Below are 17321 nucleotides of genomic sequence, written 5' to 3'. Positions count from 1 at the left end.
GTATCATTAGTCATCATGTCAGTAGCCTAACCTAAAATATTGTAGGCCTATTACTTCTAAAACAAATATAGATAGAGCATGTTATTCAGCTTTGTACACAATGTACAGTTTCTGACAATGACCTCTTCACTGGACTGATTAAGATGTACTGTAGTCTTTCCTATAGACTCCTGGGGAACTACATCCATGATGCATTTCTTGCTATCCTTTTAGTCATCACTTTTGCATGATCTGTTATTACTGTTACTTATGTGTTTAATACTTTAAGGGCCAATTTACCCGATTCCTAATCCTGGACTAAAAAGAATGCTCAATGGACAATCTCTCCATTGAAATAATGTTTTTGTCCATCACTACTAGGCTTAATCAGTGACAGGTAAAACCATTTTTTTAGATTACCAGTATATTTTGTTGTTTTGGATAGTCACCTTGTTGTAGCCTACAATTGCAGATTTTGCCTCAACTATTTATTTCTAGGTTCAGTCCTGTTGGTAATTTGCAATAATTGAAATCGGTTCAGTTTACACAGTAAGGCACTAAACCTATTGAGCTATTTATTTGTTACATTAGTCGTACTATGTACATTTTGATAGGGAATCATAGCCCTATTACTCCAATTTCAACCAAGTGTTGCAATTTTAGATTATTGCAGCAGTCTACTAATCAATGTATTGGTTAGAAGATCGCTGCAATAATCTTAAACAGCAGCGCTTGGTTGAAATTGGAGTGGTATGCATTTATAACCTCGGCGAATTATGATTAGAGCAATAAGAAATAACCATTTGTTCAATAGCAGATACATTATTTTCAAATCAAGGAAATATATTTAATACATGTTTTTCTTATTTAAAGTAAAAAGTAGCCTATAGCCTATGGGGGACTGACATGACCCTTTAGACAAGCGCCCCTACGCCTTCCGTTGGCTTGAGCGACCATACCGACGTCAGTGACTGACTGTATGCTACCGTGAAGATGGCGGAGGCAGCAGCGGCACAACAACACCGCTTTTTCTGTCACTGCTGTAAAGGTGAAATCGACCCTAAATTCCCAGTGAGTTGGTTCAAGTGCTTTTCTTACTTACTTTCCCGTCCGGTTCTGTTCCGACGTTTCTGTATCATAAATTGGCCTAGCTAGCAACGCCCCCCGAAATACATTCTAAGAAAATACAACATTTGTATCTGAAACTGAATGTGACTGAAACACTGGAATATTTTCGTTATTAGAATAAGACTTTATAATTGGTATTGCATGGAGAGCGCGCCGTTAGATTCATTTTTGCGAAGAAATATGGTGATCAAAGTTTCGGGTTTGCGTCTTTGCCATATTTAGAAGCACTACTTTGTCGCCAACTGCACGTGAGAAACATGATTGCTGCATTCATGTGCTAGTGGGAACTAGGAAACTCGGAAAACGTACGACTTGCTAACTGGTTGAACGCGGCACGTGTAGTCTACTGTAACCAGTTTGCAAGTCGGAAATGTCCGGGTTTCCAAGTTCCGACTGTTATATGAACGTGGCATATGCATGAAAAGGGGATGGGTGCTTTGGCAGGGTGTCCCTTGTCCGCACACCACTTCAGCGATTGACGAGCAGATTATTAAAAATAATAATAATAATAATTGACATTGACTTGAACGCGCATCTTAAAGTTAGTGGACAAGTATGTTCCTTTGTATTTTCATGTCATAATGATTTGAAATATACATGTTTCCCCCTCAAGGAATTCACGTGCCCCAGGTGTGAGTCCGATTTCATTGAGGAGTTGACAGAAGACTCCAGGTAAAATGTTAAAATATGTTACGTTTGTTTGCATGCTGTTCTGCTTATAGTGGGCCTATACTGGATTTGCAATGCCATAACTGGAGTATTTTAGGTATATTATTATGTGCAGTTGCTGATACATCTGATATAATATACATTAGATATATTCAATTATAACACGTTTCAATAAAAATATATTGTATTTGCATTTCTCTTAATGTGTTAATTTACAATAATTCAAATAAATCTTAAGTTAATGAGATTTATTTTGTCTTTGTCTTTCAGTATCTTGGAGAACAGCCGCGCTGCAGAGGCCAATGATGATGCAGGCACACTCTTTTCAGAGGTACCTACCTATATGTCCTCCCAAGTTCTCTTGCTCTTTTTCTATCCTTTTCCTTATCTTCAACTTTAATCTGAATTGACTGGTCTGCTCTCCTTCCTCCAAGCTGTGGCAGCTGCTGTTTATGGAACGCTCTGCCCTTCTCTCGGACCCCTCCGCCTATGAGTCTGACCAGAGCCACCTACAGGCTGCCGCAGCCAGTGATGCAGTGGAGGAAGAACTGGAGGGCCCTTCTGTGGACCCTGCGGGAGGCACAGAGCCTTTGGAGCCTGAACCGGAACGCCCCTCTCGCCCGCCTAGCCAGGGGAGGCGACCGTCCCGCGCGCCAGCAGTGGAGGGGTCAGTGGAGATGCCCAATTGCCCTTCACTGATCTTGATCGTCTACAGTGTAACGTTATTACCTTTATCCACTCACTCTCTGTTATGGGTTTGCCCCATGCTACAAGGTCCAGGCAGGTATAGCTGATGGCTTTTATTTCAGTTGGACCTAAAGCCACCTTCGTGGCAACGACCACTGATTTTTCACAGTTATCTGCCATGGCAGTTTTTAGGAAGCTATTCTCACTCTACTCAAGAGCCTGTATTGATACTGTTGTATAATAACATCTCATAACACCAATTCACGAATGGTGTTATATAATCAAAGTTGTCCAAAATAAAATCTTTCCTTTCAGTTTATCACACCCTATCATTTCACATATTAACAGCAATATACTGTATTTCAAACACTAATATACTATTTTGTCCTAAAAATGAATTACACTGTAATAACATAAGGGGATCCCAAACTTTTTTGGCCCACAACCCCATTTTGATATCTGAAAATTCTCACAACCCCAATCGTGAAAAAAAACATGTTTTTTTTTATGTGGGGCTATGGCAGTCAATTGAAAAACATTCTTACAGTATTTCTGATTGTCTTCTCAATTCACCATCACATACTTTTAATGTGGGGCTATGACAGTCAATTGCTAATTAGTCTGACATTATGTATCTTATCTCACCACCACTAATTAGATGGGTGTGCTTGATGCATGTCGACAGTGCGCACCTCATCGCTGCAGTCACATCAAACCTGGATCGATATTTGGTTTTAATGCAGACGAGAGCACTGAATCCAGCTTCACACAGATATGAGCTCGCGAAGGGTACCACGAGTTTTACGGTGCTTTTAACACAACTGGAAACTCTGAAAAATACGAGGTCAAATCATGACGTCAGTGATCTTCAGGTAGGGAAGTTTGAGCTCTAGAAACAGACCAGAGTTCCTGAGTTGGAAGTCTGATTTGGATGAGCGTTGAAAATAATTTCCCCTGTCGGAGCTCGTTTTTTCCCCCCCATTTCCCAGTTGTCTTGAACGCTCGGAAGTCGTAGATTTCCCAGTTCCGAGCTCCCAATTGTTTTGTGCACGGCATTAATGCTCAGAGTGAGATGGCAGGGTATTCCCTTTAAGTCGAATCCCCGAGCTGACAAGGTAAAAATCTGTCCTTCTGCCCCTGTACAAGGCCGTTAACCCACTGTTCCTAGGCCGTCATTGTAAATATGAATTGGTTCTTAACTGACTTGCCTAGTTAAATAAAGGTTAAATAAAAAATAAAAAAATAATTTAAGTCTGGAACCATAACTCCTCCAAAGTGACCCGTGAATGCATTCGGTCACATGACAACTCGATTTCACTTACCAGCATGTCAACTGAGCCAGGATCACAGTCAAACGGATTGGGAAGTAGGTCCCAAAGTGCTCTTCCAAGCATTGGAGGTGAGCAGTCATCACTCGTGTGGGACTCTTACTGATGCTGTTTTCTGTTTAGAAACATGCACAGCTGAGGGAAGGGGGCATGGTTCGCTTTTCTTCTAAATCCACTGATTCAGGCACTCATCTGTAGATTGTTTTTGTATTTCCCCTGCATGCTTGCGTTCAGTTCGTTCAGTTTCCAAAATATGTCTGTTACATAGGGAAGGAGACACACTTCCTTCTCATTACACAGAAAGTCAACAAAGTGTTTCCAACACTCCCCCTCGAAAACCATCAAGCCTCATGTGAAATAGAATATTGTCATCCTCTGATCCCATATCTCCACATAGTTTTGCAAACAGGCGTGCACACAGTGGATGTGGGTTGATGTAGTTTACAGGGGTGATTTTTAGCATGTAAATCTTGGTGGGGCAAACTCCCCCAAAAAGTTTACATGCATGCCAGCAAAGCCACTATTCAACACAATACTAAACAATGCATTAATTGCACTATAACAGTGACAAACGGTATCCACAAACTGTTAGGCCATACATAAAGCTGTCCCAACAGCAGAGTCCTAACACCTTACCACTGCTACACCTGGCTATCAGCGGAGCCTTGTTTGGCAGCGAAACAGTTCATTCAGCCTCATTTATTGCCTTTAAAAAACATTGCTGACATGGCTGACTTGCTTAAACAAATGTGCTTTCTACTGACAATTGAGATACACAAATTGGCATAAGGGGACAATGAACGGATAAGAGGCAATCCGTAATTTCGATTAAGACACTAATGAGCAAGCTAGGATGGACGTAGTCAATATAACTATTTGTTCAGCACTTTTGAAATGTACAGCGACAGAATTCAGAACATGGGCCGTTCTTACAGTGTTCTCCCTAAAAAACCAAGTCAGAACCGTAGGATAAATAAAGGGGGCATATAAGCAGACAATGAAAGCTCTTAGAGTATTCGATGATGACATTTCTCTAAAACAGGCTATAGGTTAAATGTGCACCACCAAGTCAGAACAGTAGGCTAAGTTATGAGGGGGAAAGGGAGCACATTTTTTGGGTGAGGCACATGGGCTACTAACATCTTACTACACAACATACACTTAGTATTACTTTCTTAGCTACAGTATACATATTTCCCTGGCATACTGCATTTATGCAGCAGCATACAATACATTTTTGGACTCAACTTGTTGTGCTGTGCTCATTTGAACAGGAAGGTGGCGCGGAGGTCCTTCATGGCAAATTTTGTCATAAAACTTTGGCATCAAAGTCTGGCATTCTCTGGTTTTATAGTCCTTTCAAGACATCTGTGAACTCTGAAAAAAACAAGGTCAAATCATGACGTCAGTGATCTTCAGGTCGAAGCTCTAGAAAGAGGCCAGAGTTCCCCACTTGGAAATATGAGTTGGATGACCGTTCAAAACTTATTTTCCCAGTCAGAGGTAGTTTTTTTCAGAGTTCCCAGTTGTCTTGAACTAACTGAAGTCTGAGATTTCCCAGTTCCGAGTTTCCAGTTGTTTCAAACTCGGCAGAAATTATGCTGGATTGACAGCATGGCCAATGTTGAAAGTTTATCCTTTTAAGCTTGGAAAAGACACCCTTAAACCCAAACTTGGACCACACACCCACTCCACTGAATTGCAGGCTAGTGGTTGCTTTGCAATGCTTGCAGTTAGCTACTGATTCCTTACAAACCACTCATTGTTGAATTTGTGATTTCCAATTTGTTGTGTAATGTTTATGTCCAATGCTTGATGAGCACCGATATATTTCATCTATAATTTATCTGTGACCAATGACCTTGAGCCTTCTTGGTTGGGCACTTCAAATAAAATGTTATTGGTCACATACACATGGTTAGATGTTAATGCGAGTGTAGCGAAATGCTTGGGCTTCTAGTACCCGACAGTGCAGTAATATCTAACAAGTAATCTAACAACTCCACAACAACTACCTAATACACAAATCTGAAGGGATGGAATAAGAGTATGTCCATATAAATATATGGATGAGGCGATGGCTGAGCAGCATAGGCAAGATGCAATAGATGGTATAAGGTACAGTATATACATATGAGATGAGTAATGTAAGATATGTAAACATTATTAAAGTGGCATTATTTAAAGTGACTAGTGATCCATTTATTAAAGTTGCCAATGATTTGAGTCTGTATGTAGGCAGCAGCCCCTGAGTTAGTGATTGCTGTTTAACAGTCTGATGGTCTTGAGATAGAAGCTGTTTTTCAGTTTCTTGGTCCCAGCTTTGATGCACCTGTACTGACCTTGCCTTCTGGATGGTAGCGGGGTGAACAGGCAGTGGCTCGGGTGGTTGTTGTCCTTGATGATCTTTTTGGCCTTCCTGTGACATCGAGTGCTGTAGGTGTCCTGGAGGGCAGGTAGTTTGCCCTTGGTGATGCGTTCTGCATACCGCACCAGCCTCTGGAGAGCCTTGCGGTTAAGGGTGGTGCAGTTGTCGTACCAGGCTGTGATACAGCCCGACAGGATGATCTCAATTGTGCATCTGTAAAAGTTTGTCAGGGTTTTAGGTGACAAGCCACATTTCTTCAGCCTCCTTTTCCACACTGTCTGTGTGGGTGGACCATTTCAGTTTGTCTGTGATGTGTACGCCGAGGAACTTAAAACTTTGTAACTTCTCCACTACTGTCCCATCGATTGGGGGGGGGGGGGGGGGAGGGGGGGGTGCTCCCTCTGCTGTTTCCTGAAGTCCCCAATCATTTCCTTTGTTTGTTGATGTTGAGTGAGAGGTTGTTTTCCTGACACCACACTTCGAGTGCCCTCACCTCCTCCCTGTAGGCTGTCTCGTCGTTGTTGGTAATCAAGCCCACTACTGTTGTCTTGTCTGCAAACTTGGTGATTGAGTTGGAGGTGTGCATGGCCATGCAGTCATGGGTGAACAGGGAGTACAGGAGGGGGGCTGAGCACGCACCCTTGTGGGGCTCCAGTGTTGAGGGTCAGCGAAGTGGAGATGTTGTTTCCTACCTTTACCACCTGGGGGCGGCCCTTCAGAAAGTCCAGGACCCAATTGCACAGGGCGGGGTTGAGACCCAGGGCCTCGAGCTTGATGATGAGCTTGGAGGGTACTATGGTGTTGAATGCTGAGCTGTAGTCAATGAACAACATTCTTACAAAGGTATTCCTCTTATCGAGATGGGATAGGGCAGTGTGCAGTGTGATGGCGATTGCATCGTTTGTGGATCTATTGGGGCGGTATGCAAACTGAAGTGGGTCTAGGGTGGCAGGTAAGGTGGAGGTCATATGATCCTTGACTACTCTCTCAAAGATCTTCATGATGACAGAAGTGAGTGCTACGGGGCGATAGTCATTTAGTTCAGCTATCTTTGCCTTCTTGGGTACAGGAACAATGGTAGCCATCTTGAAGCATGTGGGGGCAGCAGACTGGGATAGGGAGTGATTGAATATGTACGTAAACACACTAGTCAGCTGGTCTGCAATGTTCTGAGGACGCGGCTAGGGATGCTGTCTGGGCCAGCAGCCTTGTGACGTTTAGCGCGTTTATTTTTTCTTACTCACGTTGGCCAAAGGAGAGAGGGGGCCTGCAATCCTTGGTAGTTGGTCGTGTCGGTGGCATTGTATTATCCTCAAAGTGGGCAAAGAAGGTGTTTAGTTTGTTTGGGAGCAAGACGTCGGTGTCCGTGACATGGCTGGTTTTCTTTTTGTAGTTCGTAATTGCCTGTAGACCCTGCCACATACGTCTCGTGTCTGAGCCGTTGAATTGCGACTCCACTTTGTCCCTATACCGACATTTCCCTTGTTTGATTGCCTTGCGGAGGGAATAACTGCACTGTTTATATTGAAACATTATTTTTATCCTAAAGACTCCCTAGTCCTTGCCAATGACAAGCATGATGCAGCCACCACCATGCTTGAAAATATGAATAGTGGTATTCAGTGATGTGTTGTTGGATTTGTACAGAGATGAGCTAGTTGTTAAAAAATCATGTTAAACACTATTATTGCACACAGAATGAGTCCATGCAACTTATTATGTGACTTGTTAAGCACATATTTTTTACTTCTGGACTTATTTAGGCTTGCCATAACAAAGGGGTTGAATACTTATTGACTCAGGACATTTAAGATTTTCATTTTTTAAAATGAATTTCTAAAAATGTCTAAAAACATAATTCCCCTTTGACATTATGGGGTTTTGTGTGTAGGCTAGTGACACAAAATCTCAATTTCATCAATTTTAAATGTTCAGGCTATAACACAAATTGTGGAAAAAGTCAATAGGTGTGAATACTTTCTAAAGGCACTGTAGGTGCAAAAAAGATTGAATCTCTTTGTCCTTTTCTACAGTATTGTGCAGCAGTTTTTGGCTGGTCTGTTTGCCAACAATGGAAATCCAGGCGTTGCACCAGCTGCACTGTAAATAAGTATTTTCTTTACCTCCATAATAATTTTTTTCATTACTTTGACTCTTAAGTAATTCTAAACATCTCTCTCTCTCACTCACTCTCAGGTATGGCATGTTCCATTCAAATCCAGGGGACTATGCCTGGGGTCAGGGAGGTCTAGACGCAGTTATCACAGAGGTCAGTGATGTCACCAGGCGCAAAATCTTAGATTGTGACTCAGCGTGCTGGCATGATTAAAGCCATCTCTGTTTCTTCATTTCTTAATTATCTCCACTCCTCTAGTTGTTAGGTCAGTTTGAGTGCACAGGTCCGCCTCCTGCAGAGAAGGAGATGATCTCATCCCTCCCCACAGTCAACATCTCTCAAGAACAGACAGGTGGGTTTCAACCAAGCCGCAACAAAAAACCCATAGGCTACCAGTTACAGCATCTATGGGAGAAGAGTGTGTGTCTTGCTCAGTAGTAGTGTGCGGTATACCACCTGTCAACTAGATTCTCAAATTTGTGACAATATTTTGTTGCATTCTGAAAAAGAAAAGGTGATGGCTTATTTGTTTTTTCCTAAGGTGGTCTTTACCCAGATCAGGCACCAATGCGGGCACTACTAGTCAATATTCTCTCTCTTTATTCTAAAATGTACACAATCAATGAACCCCCACGTACCTCTTCCTCAGACAGCAGACTGGAGTGTCCAGTATGTAGGGAGGAGTACTCCGTGGGAGAGTCTGTCAAACAGCTGCCCTGCCTCCATTATTTCCACAGTGACTGCATAGTGCCATGGCTCAAACTGGTAAGCAGGGGGAGTGGAGTGTTGGCTGCCAGTCAATAGGGGTTACAACACCATTATTTAATTTGCCATGGAAGGTAGGTTAGTTCTTTTTTAATTGGGGTCACATATCTTGACTTGAGGTAGGGTATTTGGTTATATTGCTCTGGATGTAACTTTGTGCCACACACAGGGGCGGTTTCCTGGACACAGATTAAGCCTAATCCTGGACTAAAAAGCAAGATCAATAGAACATCTCCATTGAAAGCACTTGTTGGTCCAGTACTAGGCTTTATCTGTTAAGCATGTTTTTCCAAGTCCAATTTTTGTGTATATCTCCCACAGCACGATACCTGTCCTGTGTGTCGTAAAAGCCTTGACGGCGTCGACCAGAGCATCCAGCCCCCACCAGAACCCCCAGAGCCCCCCTCCATCAGGACAGACACTCAGGAGGAGAGACGGGCTATTTGAGGTTTAGGTCTCCCTCTCTTCTACCTCTCTGGCATCTCTTCTTCCCTTTTTTTCTCCTGAACGAGGCTCACCTCTCCTCATGCCTCATCATCCATCGCTCCTTCTTTGACCACGCATTTATTGAAGAGACAGATTTCAATTCAACTGTGCCTCATTGTCAAAATTATACTTGCTTCGAAAAATCACCTCACAATGCTTTCACCCACAGATCACTATACATTTCCTGGGGAACTTTGATTGAGGTGAGAAAGAATCACTATGCCTGCAATATAACCTCACCTGCAAATGGTTCCAACTGTTTTCTGACAAAATGTTATGGATTCAATTTGTCGCTTTGTAGAGGCATTTCCCCTGTTCTGATTGGCTTTCATGTTTTATTAAAACCAAATGAACTGACATCCTTGAGCCAAAAGGACGTGACAAATGTGATGAAATTAGGAGAGTTTTGGAAAATCCTGAAAGGTGAGCTGAACTCACTCTCTTGCATTGTTGATCTGGGTAAGAGAATTTCCCTACTCTGTTCTCTCTATCTCTTTGGTTGCATCGCAATAATCTCTGCTTTCTCCTGAAGGGTGCACTTGTTCACATCATGGATTTGAAAGGAAATTACTGGTATATGGAAACTCCTAGGCCATGCCTATACCAATCCAAAGCTTTTAAATTTGTGGAGAGTAGTGAACGAATGCAAACTTCGGGAGGAAGGAGAGGTTATTGGGAATGCAACCACAGGGAGAATCTCAATTGCATACTTGCGTCCTCTCTACTTCTCAAAATCCATTGGAGGAGAGGATCAGAGGGGCGGGACCTCTGGCTTTCTCTTCCAATGGGTTTTGAGAAGGAGGCGAGGAGCATGCAATTGAAACTCTCCCGTCTCCCACTTCCTCTTATTCGTTAATAATGTCCACCTCTCTTTATGTCCCCTATTAAATCCTAATGCTGTGTTCTTCACACTATCCACCTCCTTCCTGTATAACATTATGCGCTTTCCTAATGCATTAGTCTTTTACCTCTTTCTATCATTTTATTTTGAATAATAAGTACAAGTCACAGCAAAAAACAAACATGTTTTTAATATTGAATATATTATGATTCGCCTATATATATGTATTGGTATGTATATATGTATAGGTGTGTATATACATGTAAATGTTTGTTAACGAATACATCTGCTTGGCAATGAGGTGATAAGATTGAAGATAATAATAAAAAATTGTCAAATTCATAAAGCAGGAGTGAAAATCAGTGTCATTGAATGACAAAATGTCCAATTGAGCACCTTGTCACATATTATGTCCCAAATGGCACCCTATTCCCTTCAACAGTGCACTACGTTTGACCAAGATCCATATAAGGAATAGGATGCCATTTGAGACACACACCCAGAATCTCAAGTAGATCATTGGAAAAAACCCTGCATCCTTGGCCATTTGATATTCTGCCAACTTTCTGCTCATGTTCTCATTTAAAGACATATTGTACATTCAATAGATAGACAGGTTAGATTTGCCTAATACTCATAAGGTCTATCTACCATTCCCGCCTATTTTAAGACAATGACCAATTTATGCAAGAGTTTGCATGATATAACTAAATTGACAAATTCAATTGGAGTTACAAACGTTTCCTGAATTTTAAACAAAGGCGATTGTATTATAATTCTAAAGACAGATTTACATCCCGTCTGTCAATTTTATTCCCACAGGAGTCTAGATCCTTAACATAGCCACGATCACACACAAACACATTCGTTTTCTCGTGTAAGGTTGTCCATTATGCATAATAATAGGCTATTACACAGAGAGCATGAAAGTTGAATCTCTTCTGCCAGTTCATGTAGTGCAATGCTACGCCGTTGTTGCAGCAGTTCTTCATTTCACTTCCAGTATCAAAAGACAACAATAAGCCAATAATAGGGCATTTTGTGTAACACCTACTGAAGAAAGTGTCCAGTAGCCTACCATAGGACATCTGCCTCCTCCCCCCGGGTTCCCACTAGATAACACGGGCACAAAGTCAAAATTGTCTGTATTGTAAAAAATCATGAAAAAAAACAATTATATTTTTGGTATACATTTAAGGTTAGGGTTAGAAGTGTGGTTAAGGTTAGGTTTAAATTCAGATTTTAAGAATATCAATTGTAGAAATGTATATTTATAGGTGGAGTTTATGACTGTGGCTGTCTTAACTAGTGATTACCCCTTCTCTCCCCCCCTCCTCCCCCCCTTCTCTCTCCCCCCTCCCCTCCTTCTCTCTCCCCATCCCCCCTCCCCTCCTCCCCCCCTTCTCTCTCCCCTCTCCCTCCTCCCCCCCTCCCCTCCTTCTCTCTCCCCTCCCCTTCTCTCTCTCTCTCCTCCCCTCCCCTCGTGTGACTGAGAATGCCCGTGTTGAACTGACAGAGACGATACGGGCTTAGCAGACATGGAGGCCCGATTAATGACCGAGCCCCATTACGACACGTCTCGGCTCAGCTAACGTTGTCTTGGAGAAGAGTCCATTCGTGTTTGGAGATATCAAGGATACCAATTGCTGTGAGGAAAAAAAACAGGGCGAGGGACAAGAAATAGAGAGAGATCCATTTCGGGGCTCTGTTGATTCAACGCAGCCGCCATTTTGTTGACAGTTCGTCTTTTTTAAATAACGCTGCATCTATTTTATTTAAATATCTGCTTCCTTAAATTTTGCTATTGCATTTGTCTCTACTCCTTCGATAGAAGAGTATTCTAAGGCATGGCTGAACTAGCTAACTCGCTAGCTTGCCTGCTAAATAATATTGCATCGTTAGCCGTCATAGTTTAGCTTTAGCTACAAAGCTAGCACGAGTCGCTAGGCGAAAATGACAGGTTATTCCATTATTTGGTTTAGTTTGTATTTTCTTATTTGTGAACATTATGCAAATAAACGCAGACTATCAAATTATGTAAAGCTGTCAGATGGATACATTTCCCACAAGTACGGCCACGTTGCTGGAAATGTAAGTTATCCCAGCAAGGCAGCACAGATGATGGCTTGCTAGCGAGCACCATTGATACAATGTAGCATAGGTTGTTATTGGACGACCCATAGTTTGTTACAAAATAAACACTGTCCTCCTATGAATTAATACATTGTATATAGTCGCTACCGCATCGGCGATATTTTGTTGCCTCGTTCCAAAAATGCTAATTCTAGAATTGGCAACAATGTAATAATTTACTTATTTTTGGCGTCTGTCTAACTTTCTGTATTCCGTTATATTTCTCTCGTAAGCAATATTAACGTGTTAGGACGTCGGTTGGGGTCACTGCTAAACTATAACGTTAACTAGAATATGAATGAGCAGTTTAGCTATAGCTGACCACTGCTTATAACAGCAGTACTATTATCAAGTCAAATAGTCAGTTGATGCAAAATAGTTCTAAATGGGTACTTTTTTGGGACATGTCAGAATTCGTAATTGATCTCCCAAAATCGGAATGGATGTATAATTTTGAAATTTCTCTAATCTTTGCGTTTTTGGCAAATCAGCAGTGGGGCATATACTGTGGCGACCATGTTGATATGCACGAAGGGGGGATTTCGATCCACATAATGTGAACACAGTTTTTGGACTCATACCGAGGTGAGTGGATGCATAATCTGAAAGATATACTCACTATTGTAGCTGTTGATATTGTCAATCTTTATTATGAAATATGTATTTTGATGGATATATCTTGTGCTCACAATGCCCTGCACCCATCATTACATCGCATGACGATCAAACGTTCTTGCATGAGGTGATTTGATATTGTAAAGAGATGTTGTTCTCCAGCGCCAAACCAGTTTCTACATACACTACGTGACCAAAAGTACATGGACACCTGTTCGTTGAACATCTGATTTGAAAATCATGGGCATTAATATGGAGTTGATCCCTTTTTGCTGCTATAACAGCCTTGACTCTTCTGGGAAGGCTTTGCACTAGATGTTGGGACATTGCTGCTGGGACTTACATTTACATTTTAGTCATTTAGCAGACGCTCTTATCCAGAACGACTTACAGTAGTGAATGCATACATTTCACACATTTTTGTTTTGTTTTTCCGTACTGGTCCCCCGTGGGAATCGAACCCACAACCCTGGCGTTGCAAACACCATGCTCTACCAACTGAGCCACACGGGGCCATTTCTCCCATTGTTCTTTGCAGATCCTCTCAAGCTCTGACTTGGTTTTATTCAGCCACAAGAGCATTAGTGAGGTTGGGCACTGATGTTGGGCGATTAGACCTGGCTCGCAGTCAGTGTTCCAATTCATCCCAAAGGTGTTCGATGGGGTTGAGGTCAGAGCTCTGTGCAGGCCAGTCAAGTTCTTCCACACCGATCTTGACAAACCATTTCTGTATGGATCTCGCTTTGTGCATGGGGGCATTGTCATGCTGAAACAGGAAAAGGCTTTCCCCCAAACTGTTGCCACAGTTGGAAGCACAGAATTGTCTAGAAAGTCATTGTATGCTGTAGCGTTAAGATATACCTTCACTGGAACTAAGGGGCCTAGCCGTCCACCAAACTTGACACTATGCATTCGGGCAGGTAGCTTTCTCCTGGCATCTGCCAAACCCAGATTCCTCCATCGGACTGCCAGATGGTGAAGCGTGATTCATCACTCCAGAGAACACGTTTCCTCTGCTCCAGTCCAATAGCGGTTAGCTTTACACTACTCGAGCCGACGCTTGGCATTGCCTATGGTGATTTTAGGCTTGTGTGCAGCTGTTCGGCCATGAAAACCCATTTCATGATGCTCCTGAAGTTTAGTTATTGTGCTGATGTTGCTTCCAGAGGCAGTTTGGAACTCCGTAGTGAGTGTTGAAACCGAGGACAGATGATTTTTACGCGTTACGCGCTTGTGTGTCCTACCACTACGTGGCTGAGCTGTTGTTGCTCCTTGACATTTCCACTTCACAATAACAGCACTTACAGTTGACCGGGGCAGCTCTAGCAGAGCAGATATTTGACCGACTGACTTGTTGGAATGGTGGCATCCTATGATAGGATGCCACGTTGAAAGTCAATGATCTCTTCAGTAAGGCCGTTCTACTGCGAATGTTTCACTATGGAAATTGCATGGTTGTGCTCAATTTTATTAACACCTGTCCGCAACGGTTGTGGCTAAAATAGCCAAATCCACTAATTTGATGGGGTGTCGACATACTTTTGTGTCTATATAGTGTATGTGAAAACGGTGGGAATCTATTGTCTGTGGTTAAAGACAAGGTAAAAAAATATTGCTTCTCTTATATCACAGGCTTGGATTAAAAGTAGAGATTTTCAAAACCTGCGACTAGTTGGTTGCCCAAGGGACGGTATTTTCTTGCTCCCCATGTCGCTGCAAATCTGTGTTTGCACTGTTTTTAAAAGGTTTTAACTTTTGATGTCATCGGCTAGAACTTTTTAACTTGATATTTTTTGCTGCAAAATATAGAAATGTGCCTTTCACATATGTTTACACTGGTATTGTGCTGGCAATAAAGGAATTAGGTTGGTAAGTGGTAGAGTTGCCCTTTAAGTTAGGGCAATACAGCTGTTTGGGCCCTGATTTATTATGGTTCTTGAGACAAATCAGAAACTGTAGCTTATTTAGTTTTGTCACGTCAATCAGTAGTTGTTGCGAGTTTAGGAAGCAAGCAGTCTAGCTACAACACATGGGTAAAGATCGAATCACCTGTGGTTGAGGCTTTGGTCTCTTAATGTTATTTATTTATATATATATATATATGTGTGTATTTTTTTTTTTTTTTTAATTGAACCTTTCATTAAACTAGACAAGTCAGTTAAGAATTATTATTATTTTTTTCCAATGACTGCCTACACCGGCCAAACACGGACAAGGCTGGGCCTATTGTGCGCCGCCCAATGGGACTCCCAATCACGGCCGGTTGTGGTACAGCTTGGAATTGAACCAGAGTGTCTGTAGTGGCGCCTCTATCACTGAGATGCAGTGCCTTAGACTGTTTGCGCCACTCGGGAGCCCCCGAGTCAGTTATAACTGATACTAATAACAGTTTGAAAAGATTTACAATAATTGAGTCAGCGGCCTATGATGGTTTCATAATGAAAATGTTTTAAGATCAGTCCTCCTATCCTGAGCATGCTATTGAGGCTGCTTTAAGTACTAATCTATTGAGAAATCAGAAGTTTGGAACAACGTGTGCAAAAGTTAAATGATTATTTGATCTCCAACTTCTCCTTTTTGAGTCGGAATATTCCCCACATGACTTTACTAAACCTCTTTATGTACATATGACATTGGCTCTACATTGAAATGTAACCTAATAGAAATAATGTGACATTTCCTTCTGTAACCTCAGGAGTATTCTCTCTGAATGTTAATTGTATCTCTTGAGTAGTAGGCTAACGCATTAACTCTCCCACTGACTTGAGAATGACCATGAGTGTCGGGGCAGATGAGGACGCTTTAGAGCTGCTCTCCATCAGCATTTTTATATATTGAGATGTAGCCCTGATATGGAGGAAGAAAAAATAGTACAATCTTTGGTCAGTTTGTTTGGAAATATTGAACGAGGTAATTGGCAGTGTCATTCTGTTCAAGCGAAACACCTTTTTAGACTGGGAGAGATGTTTTGACTCAATGTCCTGCTTAACTCTAGTCTTGTGTCAGTAGCCATTTACATCCCTTGCTACTACAGCCAATTACTTTTGGCATACCAGCACTCAGATCAGCGGAAGCTACACAATGAATTTGCACACACACTAACACTTTAAGCAGTGAGTATAGAAGAAATAGGGGAATGTTTGTCACAGAGTGAAACAAGGACATGGGGAAAGGAGAGAGAGAAGGGTGGGGGGAAAGAAATGTGTTTTCGATTAGTAGGAAACCAGTGACTAGTTTGTCCTCTGTTCCTAGAGCTTTCCAAGTGAGTAAAAGAGAGGCGAGGGATGGAAAGGGAGAGAGAAGGTAGAAAGAAGAGAGTGGGGCAGAAAGGAGGGAGGTGTGATTTGAGTGTGGTATGTGTAATGGGGGGAGCATGGTGGAAGTTAGAGGCGAAGTGGAGTGAGTAATTGAAGTAAATATGGAGAAGTGGGCGTGGGGAAGCACAGGCAAGACTCCCAAGTTCTGGCCCACAGTTGTGATTCTGCAGAAAAAGCTTGCCTCCCCCAAGCCCTAGAGGCTACAAGGAAAACAATCCAGAACAAGTATTCTCTCAAGCTTCCGAACATGGTTGATTTTAGCACTCTGACTGCTTTATCGGATGACTTGGATTACTTTCCTTAGGCACGCTCTGGCTCCACTAAATTAATCTGTTAGTGCTTTCTGCCACAGTAGGGCAGGCACAGAGAAACCGTCAGCATGCTGCTCTCTCATTGGCTGCTCCGGAGTGGCTGGGAACAGCGGCTGGATCCTCTGTCCCCTAGAGGGCCCAATGTGCTGAGGTCACAGTTCTGAATCGCCTCCAAATGACTTCACCCGGAGAAAGCACCTGCTTTGGGCGAGCCCGCATTAAGTCATTCAGTGGCCGTAGGGAGCCGGAGCGGACCATTTCTTTCATACGAACACGTCCGTCCTTCGAGAACACAATTAGGAACCTTGCCGCAGCGCTAAGCTCGGAGCAATCTGAGAGACATTTTCACAAAAACTAATGAGAGATCCATGGGGGGTTGGTTCATTTAGCAGCTTGTCACAAATCACCTGGGTGCTGGGGTCTGTAGCATGATGCACTACAGTAGCCATAATGCTCTGTAACCATATCTGAGGGTCAGAGCTCAGAGTGCTGTTCTAGGATCAGGTTCCCACTGTCGACGTATTCTTATTCGTTGTGATCTAAAAGGCAGAACTGATCCTAAACCAGTACTCTTACTC

At 42.4% G+C, this 17321-nt stretch overlaps 2 protein-coding genes across 7 annotated transcripts in view; both read left to right on the top strand.

The window, feature by feature from the left end:
• The first annotated feature begins 91 nt into the window (after nt 1–91).
• Nucleotides 92–11694, top strand: rnf115b (ring finger protein 115b). Of its 2 annotated transcripts, XM_014142076.3 has the most exons (10): nt 92–1050; nt 1721–1779; nt 2047–2107; nt 2211–2443; nt 8193–8261; nt 8356–8428; nt 8534–8627; nt 8925–9040; nt 9362–9488; nt 9696–11694. In XM_014142076.3, exons 1-9 carry the CDS (start codon nt 973–975, stop codon nt 9485–9487), a joined length of 909 nt encoding a protein of 302 aa, XP_013997551.1. In that variant the 5' UTR covers nt 92–972; the 3' UTR covers nt 9488; nt 9696–11694. The 2 variants fall into 2 exon arrangements, with proteins under 2 accessions (XP_013997551.1, XP_013997550.1); XM_014142075.3 differs by having other exon boundaries at nt 9362–11694.
• A 141-nt stretch (nt 11695–11835) lies between these two features.
• The window catches only part of ash1l (ASH1 like histone lysine methyltransferase), a 51916-nt gene continuing 46430 nt past the window's right edge, over nt 11836–17321 (top strand). For 3 of the 5 annotated variants that reach the window (XM_014142083.3, XM_014142082.3, XM_014142077.3), the window contains exons 1-2: nt 11836–12015; nt 12992–13085. The gene's annotated coding sequence lies outside the window, so the exon portion shown is untranslated. The remainder of the gene's footprint in view (nt 12016–12991; nt 13086–17321) is intronic. The other 2 variants (XM_014142078.3, XM_014142081.3) reach the window with 2 other exon arrangements.

Source organism: Salmo salar, chromosome 14 (genome assembly GCF_965601325.2).
Source record: "Salmo salar chromosome 14, fSalSal1, whole genome shotgun sequence".
In the NCBI taxonomy this organism is placed as follows: Eukaryota; Metazoa; Chordata; class Actinopteri; order Salmoniformes; family Salmonidae; genus Salmo; species Salmo salar.
Note: the sequence above shows the minus strand (reverse complement) of the source record. Positions and strands in the feature narration are given on the sequence as shown.